This window comes from Tenrec ecaudatus, chromosome 16 (assembly GCF_050624435.1).
Source record: "Tenrec ecaudatus isolate mTenEca1 chromosome 16, mTenEca1.hap1, whole genome shotgun sequence".
NCBI lineage: Eukaryota > Metazoa > Chordata > Mammalia > Afrosoricida > Tenrecidae > Tenrec > Tenrec ecaudatus.
The window spans coordinates 106,253,170-106,265,693 of NC_134545.1; the positions used below are offsets into that span (position 1 = coordinate 106,253,170).

Genomic DNA, 12,524 nt, shown 5'->3' on the forward strand with positions numbered 1-12,524 from the left:
TCTGGGAGCGGGGGCAGGGCTCCAGGGACACTGGGATGTTCACTAAGCACACAAACAAGGGGTGCCCCAATTTCCCTCTCTGAAAGGGAAGGGGGTTCCTGAGTGAGCAAGCATCTGGATCTCTCTTATTCCCGGGGTCCTGCTGGAGTCTCTCCCTCTACTGGTCTCTCTGCTGCTCTGCCCACATTATGTGGGTAAATAGAACATCATAGAAAAGAAAATAGCCCTTTACCTGGCCCCCCCGGGGGTTGGGGTGGGGGGAGTGCCTGGCACTCCTCCCTGGTACAGCCAGGTGGGTCAGCATCCGCCGGAGTGTCAGCCGCTCACCAGCGTTGTCGCCTCCTGCGGCCCCGCAGCTTGAGCCGTCTGGCTGGCAAGCTGACAGGCTGCTTGCCAAACTTCTCCATGATCTCTCGAATCCTGGCCAGGTTGGTTTGGCTGAGTGTGAAGTCGCAGTGCGTGGCGCCCATGTCATAGCCCACCAGGCAGTCCTTTGTGGAGGCGGTGAAGCCTACTGCCCTGGCTGTGACCACATACTCGCCCGGGTTCAGGAGGCGCCAGTAATCCCCGTCGCTGGCTGTGAAGACAGAGCAGACGAGGTTGGGGGTTCGTGGGGGCAGGAGCAGCCCCACGCCACAGCCAGCCTGCCAGCTAGGGAGACTCTGGGGCTAGTGGGGTCACCCAATTCCAGCTTCTGCAGATGGGGATCATTTCAGCACAACGGGGGCCGAGATGGTTTCCTCTTAGAAGCTGCCATAATGGATTCATCAGGAAGGAGAGCTGGGGGTACAGGCTCCCCACATTGCTAATGCACATGAGCAGAGAGGACTTGACGTTCCACTCTCCCTGGGTGACAATACAAGCCATCCATGCCAAAACCTGAGCCGCCCACTCTTAGGCCCCCACCACAATGCCATCTTGAAAAGTCATTGCCGACCCCCCCACCCCACCCTCTGGCTTCCTTTCATGGGCTATAAATACAGAAGCAGACTTTTCATCAGGGTGGAGCTCCTGACTTCTGAGAGCAGGAACTGGGTGAGAGCCCAACGCCTTTGGGAAGAGGCCCTGACTTCCCCACACCTCATTCTGTGGCCCAGACAGGCCAAGAGTGATGGAAACACAGGAGAAGATACACGTAGATGCTTCAGCACATCTACGAGGGTCGTGGAACCTACCTGCCAGACACCCAGCTCGCTCGGAGGCTGTATCCAACAGCTAGTCAGCCCTGGCTGAAGGCCACTGCCAATGACATGGATGCGGCCCTGGCCTGCACTGCCCCCAAGGCGGTGGGTCCTCGTTGGCTGAGGTTTCGGAAATAGAGCAGCAGGTCTTTCTTCTCAGGCTCTCGTCTAGAAACTCGCTGAAGCCTGGTCAGCACCGTCGCTGATCACCAGCCTCCACGAACAGGGGGAGGTGGCTATGCACGAGGTGGCCTGGCCAGGAACCGACCCTGGTTCTCCCACCTGAGAGGTGAGCTTGCTACCACTGAGCCACTACTGCCACCAATTTCCACGGCCTTAGACCTTGTGTTCAGAGCCTGTGTCTTCATCTTCAGTGTCATGACAGGCCAGCAGTGAAGGTCAGTTCCGCTGAGCAATGAGCACCCAGCAGGATTAGAGAACGGCTTACTAATGACCTGCGATACGCAGATGACACAACCTTGCTCGCTGGAAGCGAGGAGGACTTGAAGCTTGCCGATGAAGACCAACTTGGCCTTTGGTGTGGATTGCCACTCAGTGGAAGGAACCCCAAGTCCTCAGAACTGGGGGGGGGGGTGGTACCATGACAGCCAGAGAGAAGACTGAGATCATCAAGGACTTGATTTTGCTCAGATCTGTAACCAGCGCTCAACCGTGGAAGCAGCAGTTAAGAAATCGGATGACATATTGCACTGGGCAAATCTGCTGCCCAAGACCTCTTTCAAGTGATGCATGTCTGTCGCTGTAAGAACCAAGGTGAGTCTGGCCCCAGCCATAGCCGTTGTCAGTGGCCTCACAGGCATGTGAGGCTGGACAATGAATAAAGATGGCCCAGGAAGAATGGGCGCCTTTGACTCATGGCCTTGTCGAAGAATACTGACAACACCAGGGGCTGCCGGAGAGCAAACACCTCGGTCTCGGAAGAAGTACAGCCGAATGCTCTCCAGCAGCTAGGACGGGGAGACTGTGCCTTGTGTGCTTTGGACGTGTTAGCGGGAGAAAGACATCATGCTTGATTAAGTGAAAGGGCGGTGAAAAAGAGAAAGTCCGTCGAGGAGATGGATCGACACCGTGGCAGCACCCACAGGCTCCAAGGAAATAATTGTGAGCATGAAGGAGGAATGAATGGGCAGGGTTTTCTTCTCTTGGAGATATGCCCCAGGGGTCAGAACCGACTCAATGGCACCCTAACAACCACCCAATGCCAACGAGTCAATTCTGAATCCTATCAAGCCGATGAGTAAGTATGAAACCAAATCTCTTACTGGCAGGAGAGTTGACCATTCTATACTTCCACTAACCGGGGTGCTTGCTCCCAAAACATCAGAGTGAAGGAAGTTGTGACGCAAGAGTCCTCCACCCGCCTCTGGAAGCACCATCCTCAGGGAGCACGGAGAACCAGGAAGGGTCAGCCCAAGTCCTCCCCAAGGCAAGTGCTCACCAAGCTGAAATGGAGTGAAAGAAATCTTCGATCAATGACGACTCCCAGCATGCGGGATCCAAAAGGTGCCTTTGTGAGCTCCACCACATGTACAAAGCTTACTGTTGTGGATTAAACTGTGTGACCCCCCCCCCACACACACACACAGACTCCTAAATAGAACGGAATCCTAACTCCTACACCTATGGATGCAGTCCCACTAGGGAACAGGACTGTCTGTTATGTTAGTCTGGTAGGGTGTATGTATCGGTGTAGCTTAAACCTAATGACTTTGAGACCTCAAAAAAAAATGTGGACAAGACACAAAGTTGTTCTTGTTCATTTTCTTATGAGAGGGGGCCTCAAAAATTTGTGGGGGAAATTCCCTTATCTTTTCATTCTAGGTTCCCACCAACTTTTTGAAGTCTCCTGGTACAAGAAGACAAAACCCAGCCTGGTCCTGGCACCATCCTCCCCATCCTGGTTCTGAGTGAGTCTCTGGCTGTGCCGCTGGATGGAGCCATTTCATAAAGGGCATTTGTCCTTGTAGCTGACCTTGTGTTTTACTGTGCATGACACCCTTCTCTGGGAACTATGGATGACCTGCCTAAGTGTATGAGATGGCGTCCCGCTGTCCTTGCTTTAAGGAACAGTCTGGCCGTAGTTCTTCCAAGACAGATCTACTCATTCTCTTGCAGTGCACAGTATATGCAAGATCCCGCACCAACTCCGTGATTCAAAGGATCTGGTCTTGTCTGGTTCACTGGCCGGCTGTATATGCATGTACAGGAGCCAATGGAAGATAGCACGGGCGGGTCATGTGCACCTTAGTGTTCAAGGTGACGTATTTGCTTCCTAACGCTTTAAAGAGGTAGTTTGCAGCATGTTGTTTTTATGGATGAATGCTTTCATGGGCCTTGACGGTGGATCCAACTAAAACAAAGGGCTTAACAATTGCAACCATTTCTCCATTTATTGGGATGCCATTTCTCCGGCTGTGAGGATTCTTGTATCTTTATTGTGAGGTATAATCCCCACGGAAGGTTTTATAGTCGATTCCCCATCAGTAAGTGTTTCAAGTCCTCTTTGCTTTTAGCAATAACAAACAAGCAAACCCCACACAAAATGTGTCAGCTGTGTGTCACGGGTGGTTAGTGAGTCTTCCTCCAATCCTGCTGCCTCCGCCTTCTTCAGATAGCCCGGCTTCTCCGGTGATTTGCTCCGCATGCAAATCGAATGAGGATGGTGAAAGGATGCGACCCTCACACCTTTCCAGGTCTTCCACCATGCACTATCCCTTCGTTCTGCTTGAATGACTGCCTCTTGGGTTAGCTATAGATTCCACTTGAGCACAATTCAACAGTCCGGAATTCCCACTCTTCTCAAAGCTACCCATAGTTTCTTATGAGCCACACAGTTGAGTGCCTTTGTAGAATCAATAAGACAGAGGTAAACATCTTTCTGGAATTCTCTACTTTCAGCCAGGATCCATCTGACCCCAGCAGTGATATTCCTTGTTGCACACCCTCTTTGGAATCCAGTTTGAATTTCTGGCAGTTCCCTGTCTATGTAATGCTGTAATCATTTTTTTTAATTCTCTTCAGCAAAACTTGTATGCACTATTAATGGTATTGTTTGATCATTTCTGAATTCCATTTGACCTCTTTTCTCTGGAATGGACACAAAAGGGATGTCAGTAAATTAGGTATTGTCTTCCAAATTTTCTCGGCACAGTGAAACGAAAGCTTGCGTTCATTTGTTGCTCCATCTCAGTTGATCTTGCATCGATTTCTGGCGATTTGCTTGTCACCAGCGCCCTTGGTGCAGCTTAGACGTCTGTCTTCCTTCAGCCCCGCTGCACCCAGTCACATGCTGCCTCCCGAAATGGCGAAATGCTGACTGGTTGTTTTTGGTCCAGTGACTGCGGATTCCTTCCATCCTTTTCTTCCCCGGCGCTTCCTGCATCATTCGGTATTCCCCCATTTTTTGTTTTGCATTCCACACTTCCCGACGACTGACGAGTGTGTGCAGCGGTTCCCTCTCTTTGTGAACTGTGCGACATCAGCAAATGAACTCGGTTCATGTCCTCGGGGTCGGCTCGACTTTGACGAGGCAGCTCTTCCCCGGTCGTATTTGGAGCACCTGCTGACCTGAGGGACTCATCTGCTGGCACGACATCAGTGCATGTTCCTATCACTACTTCTCAGGTTTTAGGTGGCCGTTTTGTTTGGGTCTGCTCTGTTTCTGACTAAGAAGGTCCCCAGCCTGTCTGAGTCTGGAAGCTCCCCTGTCTACCACGGGCGGCCCTGTGGGCATTTCAGTGTGCAGCCTGCAGCGTCACAGTGACACACAAGCCACTGCAACACAACCAATGAACCCATCAGTGTAAGGCCCAGAGAAGCAAGCTGGCACGGGGGGAGGGAGACAGATGCCACATGGAGAGGGCTAAGGAATTGAGAAATGCTGAGGCAAGAATTGCCACCGAGGAGGGACAAGAAGAGCCTCCCAGAGAGCTGGTGTCCTGGATTCAGACTGCTGACCTCCTGGACTGTGAGAAAATAAATGCCCACTAGAGCCATGCATGCCGGAGATAGAAGAGACTTTCTACACCTGTAAAGAGTTACAATCTCAGAAAGTTCTACCCGGCCCTGTAGGGTTGCTGTCAGAATGGACTCAGCGGCAGTGAGTGAGGGAAAGCCATCCACTTGCGCTCTCGTTGCCACAGTGACCGCAGGAAATAGAGACATCTTTCCTCCCTGATCCTTTTTCCTGCCTCCCCCTGTGTCTGAACCATGGCGCCCTTGACTATGGACCATGCCCTTGAGGTATAGTCATTGAACAACCAAACCCACATCTCCATGGGTCAATCTACCCTCCATTCCTGCCCTCCCTGACCACGTCTCAGACCCTTCTCCCGGCCACTTCTGAACTCCGTGGGGGAGGCTGTGTGCCTGAACCACACACACTCTCAGACCTCCAGGCTTTTGCATATGCGGTTCCTGCTGCTGTTCCCTAACTCCCCTCCATCCTTGGACAACTCGGAATGAGGGTTTGGTTCCCAGGCCTAGCCTTTCTCTGAGCTTCTTTTTAACGCCAGGAGCTGCTGTCATTTCAAGGCACACTGCCTTGCCTCCTCTGATGCTCTTAGGAGAACGTCTTAGGAGAAAAGTTCTACCTGCACATGACTAGGACGGACAAGCAGGTGCTGAGAGATGGTGTTCCAGCAACTTCAAACTTGTGATGGGGGGCCAGGGCCCCTGTGCTTTGACCCCCTCGTACCTCCCACATCATTGCACCCTGGGGCCCCTTTTCTGCATACACCCTTCTGCCTCCGAGGCTCTTTCCAAGTCACTGTTCCCTCCAGCTGAAATGCTACGCTCCTGCAGGCCGCCCCATGCTCCTCCTTCCAGTGCCGGCAGCTAAGTCGTCATCGCCTCTGCACGGAGCTTTGCTCAGCTGTCCCATGTGACCCCCCTCTCCCAGTGCGTCCCCTAATGTCTTCCTTCCTGGATCCCAGGAGGGAGTTACTGGCTCAGATGCTCACGGGGGCAGAGCAGCCCCGTCCTATGGGGGTGCTCTGAGTTGGAATCAGCTTGACGGCAGTGAGCGTGGGTTTTGATGTGGGGGCTGGGGCGGGGTGGTCTGCAGTGACTGACTCACAGGCCTCCTTCACACAGACACTCCCAGAAGGCAGAGGCCACCCCCAGATTGCTAGGACTCCTAGCCTGCCACACCGTGCGTGCTCCCTAACATGTCTCCACAGGACGGGTGACATGATTGGGCCTTGGCTTAGCATCCATGCATCAGAGTAGGGGGGCTGACTTTGAAGTTGTGTCCCAAGCGGCGACTCATGGTGACATCCGTGGGGGCAGCGCAGAATTGTTCCATGGGCTTGGCAAATCTGTGGCCAGATCGCCAGGCCTTTCTGCTGATGCACTTTGGGTGCGTTGGGACCCCCTACTGATGTTGGGGCTGAGAGTTGAGTGAGGAACCATTCCTGCAGTTTAGAAATGTCCATTTCCGGACACCGAGTCCCTTGCCTGAGGCAGGGTGCCTTCTCTCTGGGAGGCCCCTGCTTGGCGGCTCCTCTTTAGCCTGATGTTCTCCCGATTCCAGGGGAACCGGAGAGACTTCATCCCATGAAGTGTGGGGGCGTCATGCTGGGCCACTGTCCTGCTGCGCCACAGCTTGGCCTCAGGGGCGAGTGTTCCGTGGAGCATGGCAGGAAGCAGACACGCAGGCAGGGGCACCTCTGGGCATCTGCAGACAGAAGGTCAGGTTCGTGTTCTCCGAACAAAGAGGAGTCACGGGGGGCCCTGAGCTTGGTGCTGGGCCAGTGCGCTCACACGTGTTTGTAAAGCATTCGAGCTCACCAGTGTCCCCGGAGGGGTCCCACTTACTGCTTCTGTTATGCAAAATCCCTTCCGAAATAAAGCTTGTCATATCACATGAACTTCAGACAGAAATTAAGACAAATTCTGAGTTTGTGTTGCACTCTGGATGCTGGAGCCTATAAAACAGAGAGGCACGCATGAAGTACGGAATCCATTTGTCATGTGAATATGCTGGGGAATTATTTATAACGAAAAAAATAGTCAAGGGAGAGAGAAATGCACTTGCCATTAGCTCGCCAAAACAGTTTCCGCCTCGCTTCCAGGGGCCTGACAGGCAGGGCCCATTAGGCAACGGATTCTAGCTCCACTTACAGCTCCCCAGGGTCCTTTTTAAGTTCCCATTCCGTTAGGGGAAAAAAATGTTTTCTCACATTGCAAATCCAAGGAATGTTCCAGGCTCTTTCTTGAATTCCTTTATTTCAAAGTCACCCAGAAGCAGTGTTGACAAAGGAAGCACCAAGCCAGACAGCCTTGCTGCTCACCCATCAAGATCTTCTGCACCCGCAGAGGCTCTGGCCACTCCAGACTCCACCCCCAGTGCCATGCAGTCGATGCTGACTCGTAGCGACCCGATAAGACAGGACAGAACTGCCCCGTGCGTTTTCACGACTCTAACGGTTTACGGGAGTAGAAAGTTGCGTCTTTCTTCCTTGGAGGAGCCGGTGATTTCAAACTGCTGGCCTTGAAGTGAGCAGCCCAACACAGAACCACTACACCACCAGGGCTCCACTTGGCCCACAATAACTGAGTAATCAGATGAATTAATGAGTGCATGATGGATGAATGGATGGATGGATGGATTGGCGGGAAGTTGGGTGGATGAATGAATGACTGGTTGATGAGTGGGTGGGTAGGTGAATGGATGGATGGAGAGATGGATGGATGCCTGAGAGGGGCCTCAATATACAAGTGCCGTGCTATGCAGTGTGACATCTCCTGGTCACTGGCTATGAGATCCTCAAGGAGGAGAGGCAGGAACATTCAGACAATACAGTTGTCACAAAATGGATAACCCAGCGGGAAGAGTGAGATTTGAGGTTTTACAAAGCAGTGTGTAGGGTCTCAGCTAATTTAATCTATCTACATCGTAATGGCCTTCCAGACCAGGCCATCCGGCACCGTCCAAGGGTCTCCATTTCCTCAGGCAGACAGGACTTCTGCTGGTGAGGCCTCCTGTCCAGTCTCCTTGGGGGAACTGGAGTGGCAAAGGCGTGAGAACACTTAGCAGAATGTTCTCGGATGACAAAGGGGCTCCTGAGGGCAGCAGGGAGGGAGGGAGCTCGGTCGCCCTGGCTCAGGTCTCACTGTGGCTCCTGCTTGTCTTCAAGGATGGCTCACAGCACCACTTGCTGTCGAGTCAGTGACAACCCCGGGGACCCCGCAGGTATTGGAACAGAGCTGTGCTCCACAGGGCTGTCAGTGGCTGACTTTATGGGAAGAGGTCACCAGGCCTTTGATACTTGAGGCACATCTGAGTAGATGGGAATCGCCAACCTTTGGATTAGTAGCCATGTGTGTGCTATTTGCTTCACCCCGGGGGCCTTGGGTGCAAGAGTATCGAGAAATGGAACTTCCGTAAGGAACAACTGCTTTTACATGAGAAGTTACTGTGAAACAGTGTCTGTCATATGGAACACACCCAAAACAATGTCAGATCACATTGCTATGATGAGGAATAGGAGTAGCAGGAGGAAGAGGATGCTTTTCCACCCATAAATTGAGAAAAATTAAGTTGTCAGGGACTTCATTTTACTTGGATCCACGATTAACTCTCATGGAAACAGCAGTCAAGAACTTAAGTAGCCACTTTCCCAACAAGATCGCTGAAGAAAAAGCAGGTGCATAAGCAAATGTGGTGAAGAAAGCTGATGGTGCCCGGCTATCAAAAGATATAGTGTCTGGGGTCTTAAAGGCTTAAAGGTAAATAAGCAGGCATCTGGCTCAGAAGCAACAAAGCCCACATGGAAGAAGCACACCAGCCTGTGAGATCACGAGGTGTCAAAGGGATTAGGTATCAGGCATCAAAGAACGAAAAATCAAATCATTGTGAATGCGGGGGAGTGCAGATTGGGGAATTCAAGAGCCATATATAGGCAACTGGACATCCCCTTACAGAAGGGTCATGGGGAGGAGATGAGTCAGTCAGTGTGGAGTGTAGCAACAATGACACATACAACTTTCCTCTAGTTCTTAAATGCTTCCTCCCCCCACCCCCCAACTATCATGATCCCAATTCTACCTTAAAAATCTGGCTAGACCAGAGGATGCACACTGGTGCAGATAGGAACTGGAAACACAGGGAATCCGGGGCCACTGGTGAGAGTGGCGATACTGGGAGGGTTAAGGGAGGGTGGGGTGGAAAGGGGGAAGTAATTACAAGGATCTACATATAACCCCCTCCCTGGGGGATGGACAACTGAAAATGAGTGAAGGGAGATTTCAGACAGTGTAATACATGACAAAATAATAATTTATAAATTATCAAGGGTTCATGGGTGGGGGCATGAGGAGCTGATACCAAGGGCTCAAGTAGAAAGCAAATGTTTTGAGAATGGTGATGGCAACAAATGCACAAATGTGCTTGACACAATGGATGGATGGATGGATGGATGGATGGATGGATGGATGGATGGATGGATTGTGATAAGAGTTATATGGTTTAAAGCAGGGGTTCTCAAACTATGGCCCACGGGCCACATGTGATCTACCAAGAACATTTATCAGGCCCGCCGGGTGTTTTTGCTCCATTTGGTTTTTTACTTCAAAATAAGATATGTGCAGTGTGCATAGGAATTTGTTCACAGTTCTTTTTTAAACTATAGTCCAGCCCTCCAACGGGTCTGAGGGCCCATGAACTGGCCCCCTGTTTAAAAAGTTTGAGGACTCCTGGTTTAAAGAGTTTTAAAATGATTTTTTTAAAGATAGAAAGAACTTAAGCAGCAGCTAAGAAATCAGTTGACGTATAATATTGGGCTGCACACAACTCTTTTACGTGTTAAAGAACAAATACATCACTTTGAGGACTAAGGTCCCCCTGACCTAAGCCATGATATTTTCAATCATCTCCTATGCACGTGAAAGCTGGGCAATGAATAAGGAAGACCAGCAAGAAGGACCGTGTTGGCAGAGAAGAGTCAAAGTACCAAGAAGACCAAACACAGTGATCTTGGCAGAAGTACAGCCAGAATGCTCCTTAGAGACGAGGCTGGCAGGACTTCGCCTCACACACTTTGAACAGGCTGTCAGGAGGGGCCATTCTCTGGAGAGTGACGTCATGCTTGGTAGAGAGTCAACGAGAAAAGGTGTAGACCGTCGGCGAGATGGGCTGACACAGTGGCTGCAACCATGGGCTCGAGCATAATGATAATTGGGAGGGGGCGGGACCAGGCAGTGTTTCACAGGCTACTGTACACAGCATCCCCGCGAGCCAAAATCAACTCAATGGCACCTAAAGCCCATGACACTTACCCATTATAGATGATGAATTCTTCCGAAACATCACCTTCAGTCATTGCCTGTGGCCTGTCCACTTCTTGGACTGGTTCACCGGGATTTTTGCTCTCTACCCCAACCCACTGCCCCAGGCCTCCATCTGCCAACATTGCCCTGTACCAGCATTACTTACAGCTTCTCACCCTGCCACGTGTAGGGACCTACGTTTCCTGCATCGTAACAACACTGTAGAAAGAGCTGCCTCTCCCGCTTCTAGAAATTTCCACTGCACCCAGACAGTAACCAGCTGCTCCAAACCCAGCCCAGGAAAGGGGCAAGAGGAGTAGAAAGGACAGCCTGAAAGCTCTTACTTCTAGAGGTCTCCCAGGGGAAGTAGAGGAAACTGGAGACACTGTCAAGCCAGCTCTGCCTAAGCAGCCGCTAGCACTCCACCCATGACCCTAACCCACGAACACACTTCTTACATGAACCTACTTCTTACAGAGTCGCGGTTGACAGCGTGCATGCCGTTTACCTGTTCGGATGTCGTGGTTGACACCTTCTACGGAGATAATGGCATTTGGAATCCCTCTCCCAAGTGAATCTCTCACGATGCCTTTGATGCCGCGATGAACCTGTCAGGGAGTGTGAGAAGCAGCAGGTGAGATGGTAGCCAGCTCTGGGGACAGCTCTGAGCCCAGTGTCACCCCAGGCCCCACCTGGAAAGCTCACCCCACCACTGTAGCACAAAAGGCTGGCCATTCCATGAGGATTGGGCGCATTGACTTTGGTTTTTCCTTTTGGGTTCTTCCATGGAGTTAAACAAAAATATCCCAGGGGGTTAAACAGATGAAGATCTGAGATGGCTCATCAAAACCCATGCACGAAAGAAGGCATTTGATTTTTTTAAAGGATGAGACCAAACTCAACCCGATCCCATCCTCACCCAGTCATTCTAGTTTCAGCGACCCTACAAGACAGGAGAACTGCCCCTGCACCATGTTTCTCCCCTTCCTGTGACAGCTGGGAAGGAGGGTAGCTGAGCTATGCCTGCCCAGCAACAACAAGAGCCTGGGGCTGGAAACGAGTTTTTGTCCAGTCCTCTGATGTCCATTAGTCTGCTCTTTACAGGGGCATGGATTGCACTTGGCTCATCTTAGCCTGAGCTGGTGTGGTGGTTACATAATCTGTTGGAAATTTGAGGCTTAAGAGTGAAGGGGTGGAGTCTAGCCTGTCAATCAGATCACAGCTTCATGGCCTCATTTGGAGGTGCTAAGAAGATAAAATAGCTCGTTGGAAGCAGGACACACACTCACTCCCTGAGAGACTCTACTGACAAGACACATGGAACTACACTAGTGTCCTGAGCTAGAGAAGCCACATGGAGACCCCTGCCAGTGCTGAGAGGCTTACAGCACCACTGGTTCCACAAGACTTCCCACCCACTGGCCTGTGATCATCCTGCATTCGGCATCATTGCATGTGTTTCATGAGTCTGAAGAGGATTTTATGGATTGGGCTAATATAGGACTTATGGACTTGATCTGGACCGGACTGGGATGTTTTCACAATATTCAATTGCTCTTGTGTATAAAGCTCTTTCTTATACACATATGAGTGTGTCTATGAATTTGTTTCTCTAGTCTATCCAGACTAACGCAGCCAGTTTAATCAAGGATGCTCTGGACAGGTCCACGGTGCAGGTGATGCTGTATCACCCTGCACAGCAGAACTCAGTGTACCTTGTTAGAAATGCTCCCAGAACTCACCTGACTCCCAGGAGGCCTGCAGGACCCCTGGATGGGTTTGTTTGTTTTCCCACCAGTACCAAGTGGGGCAGCTGCCCACCCCCAACCCTTGCAGGGCAGCATCCAAGGGTCCTTGGGACCAGTTCCAGTTGCCGCAAACTATGAGGAATGGCCCAGCTCACTTCCTGGGGCTCTAATTTCAGTAAGAACAAAGAAGGGTCCCTACCTGCACTGCTCAGGAGGGCAGAGGTGGGTGTGGGGGTGGAACTTAACCTGCTGACACAAGGCGGAAGCCCTTTTGAAGTCTCCTGTCTCCAGCCACCTTAGCAAG

The 12,524-nt window shown here is 51.4% G+C and overlaps 1 protein-coding gene across 1 annotated transcript in view; it reads right to left on the minus strand.

Annotated features, from left to right (window-relative positions):
• Positions 1-323: 323 nt before the first annotated feature.
• CPXM2 (carboxypeptidase X, M14 family member 2) overlaps positions 324-12,524 on the minus strand; it is a 104,853-nt gene continuing 92,652 nt past the window's right edge. The window contains exons 13-14 of the mRNA XM_075533481.1: positions 10,981-11,080; positions 324-577 (exon numbers count right to left, since the gene is read on the minus strand). Of these exons, the coding sequence (XP_075389596.1) occupies positions 324-577; positions 10,981-11,080 (354 nt within the window). The remainder of the gene's footprint in view (positions 578-10,980; positions 11,081-12,524) is intronic.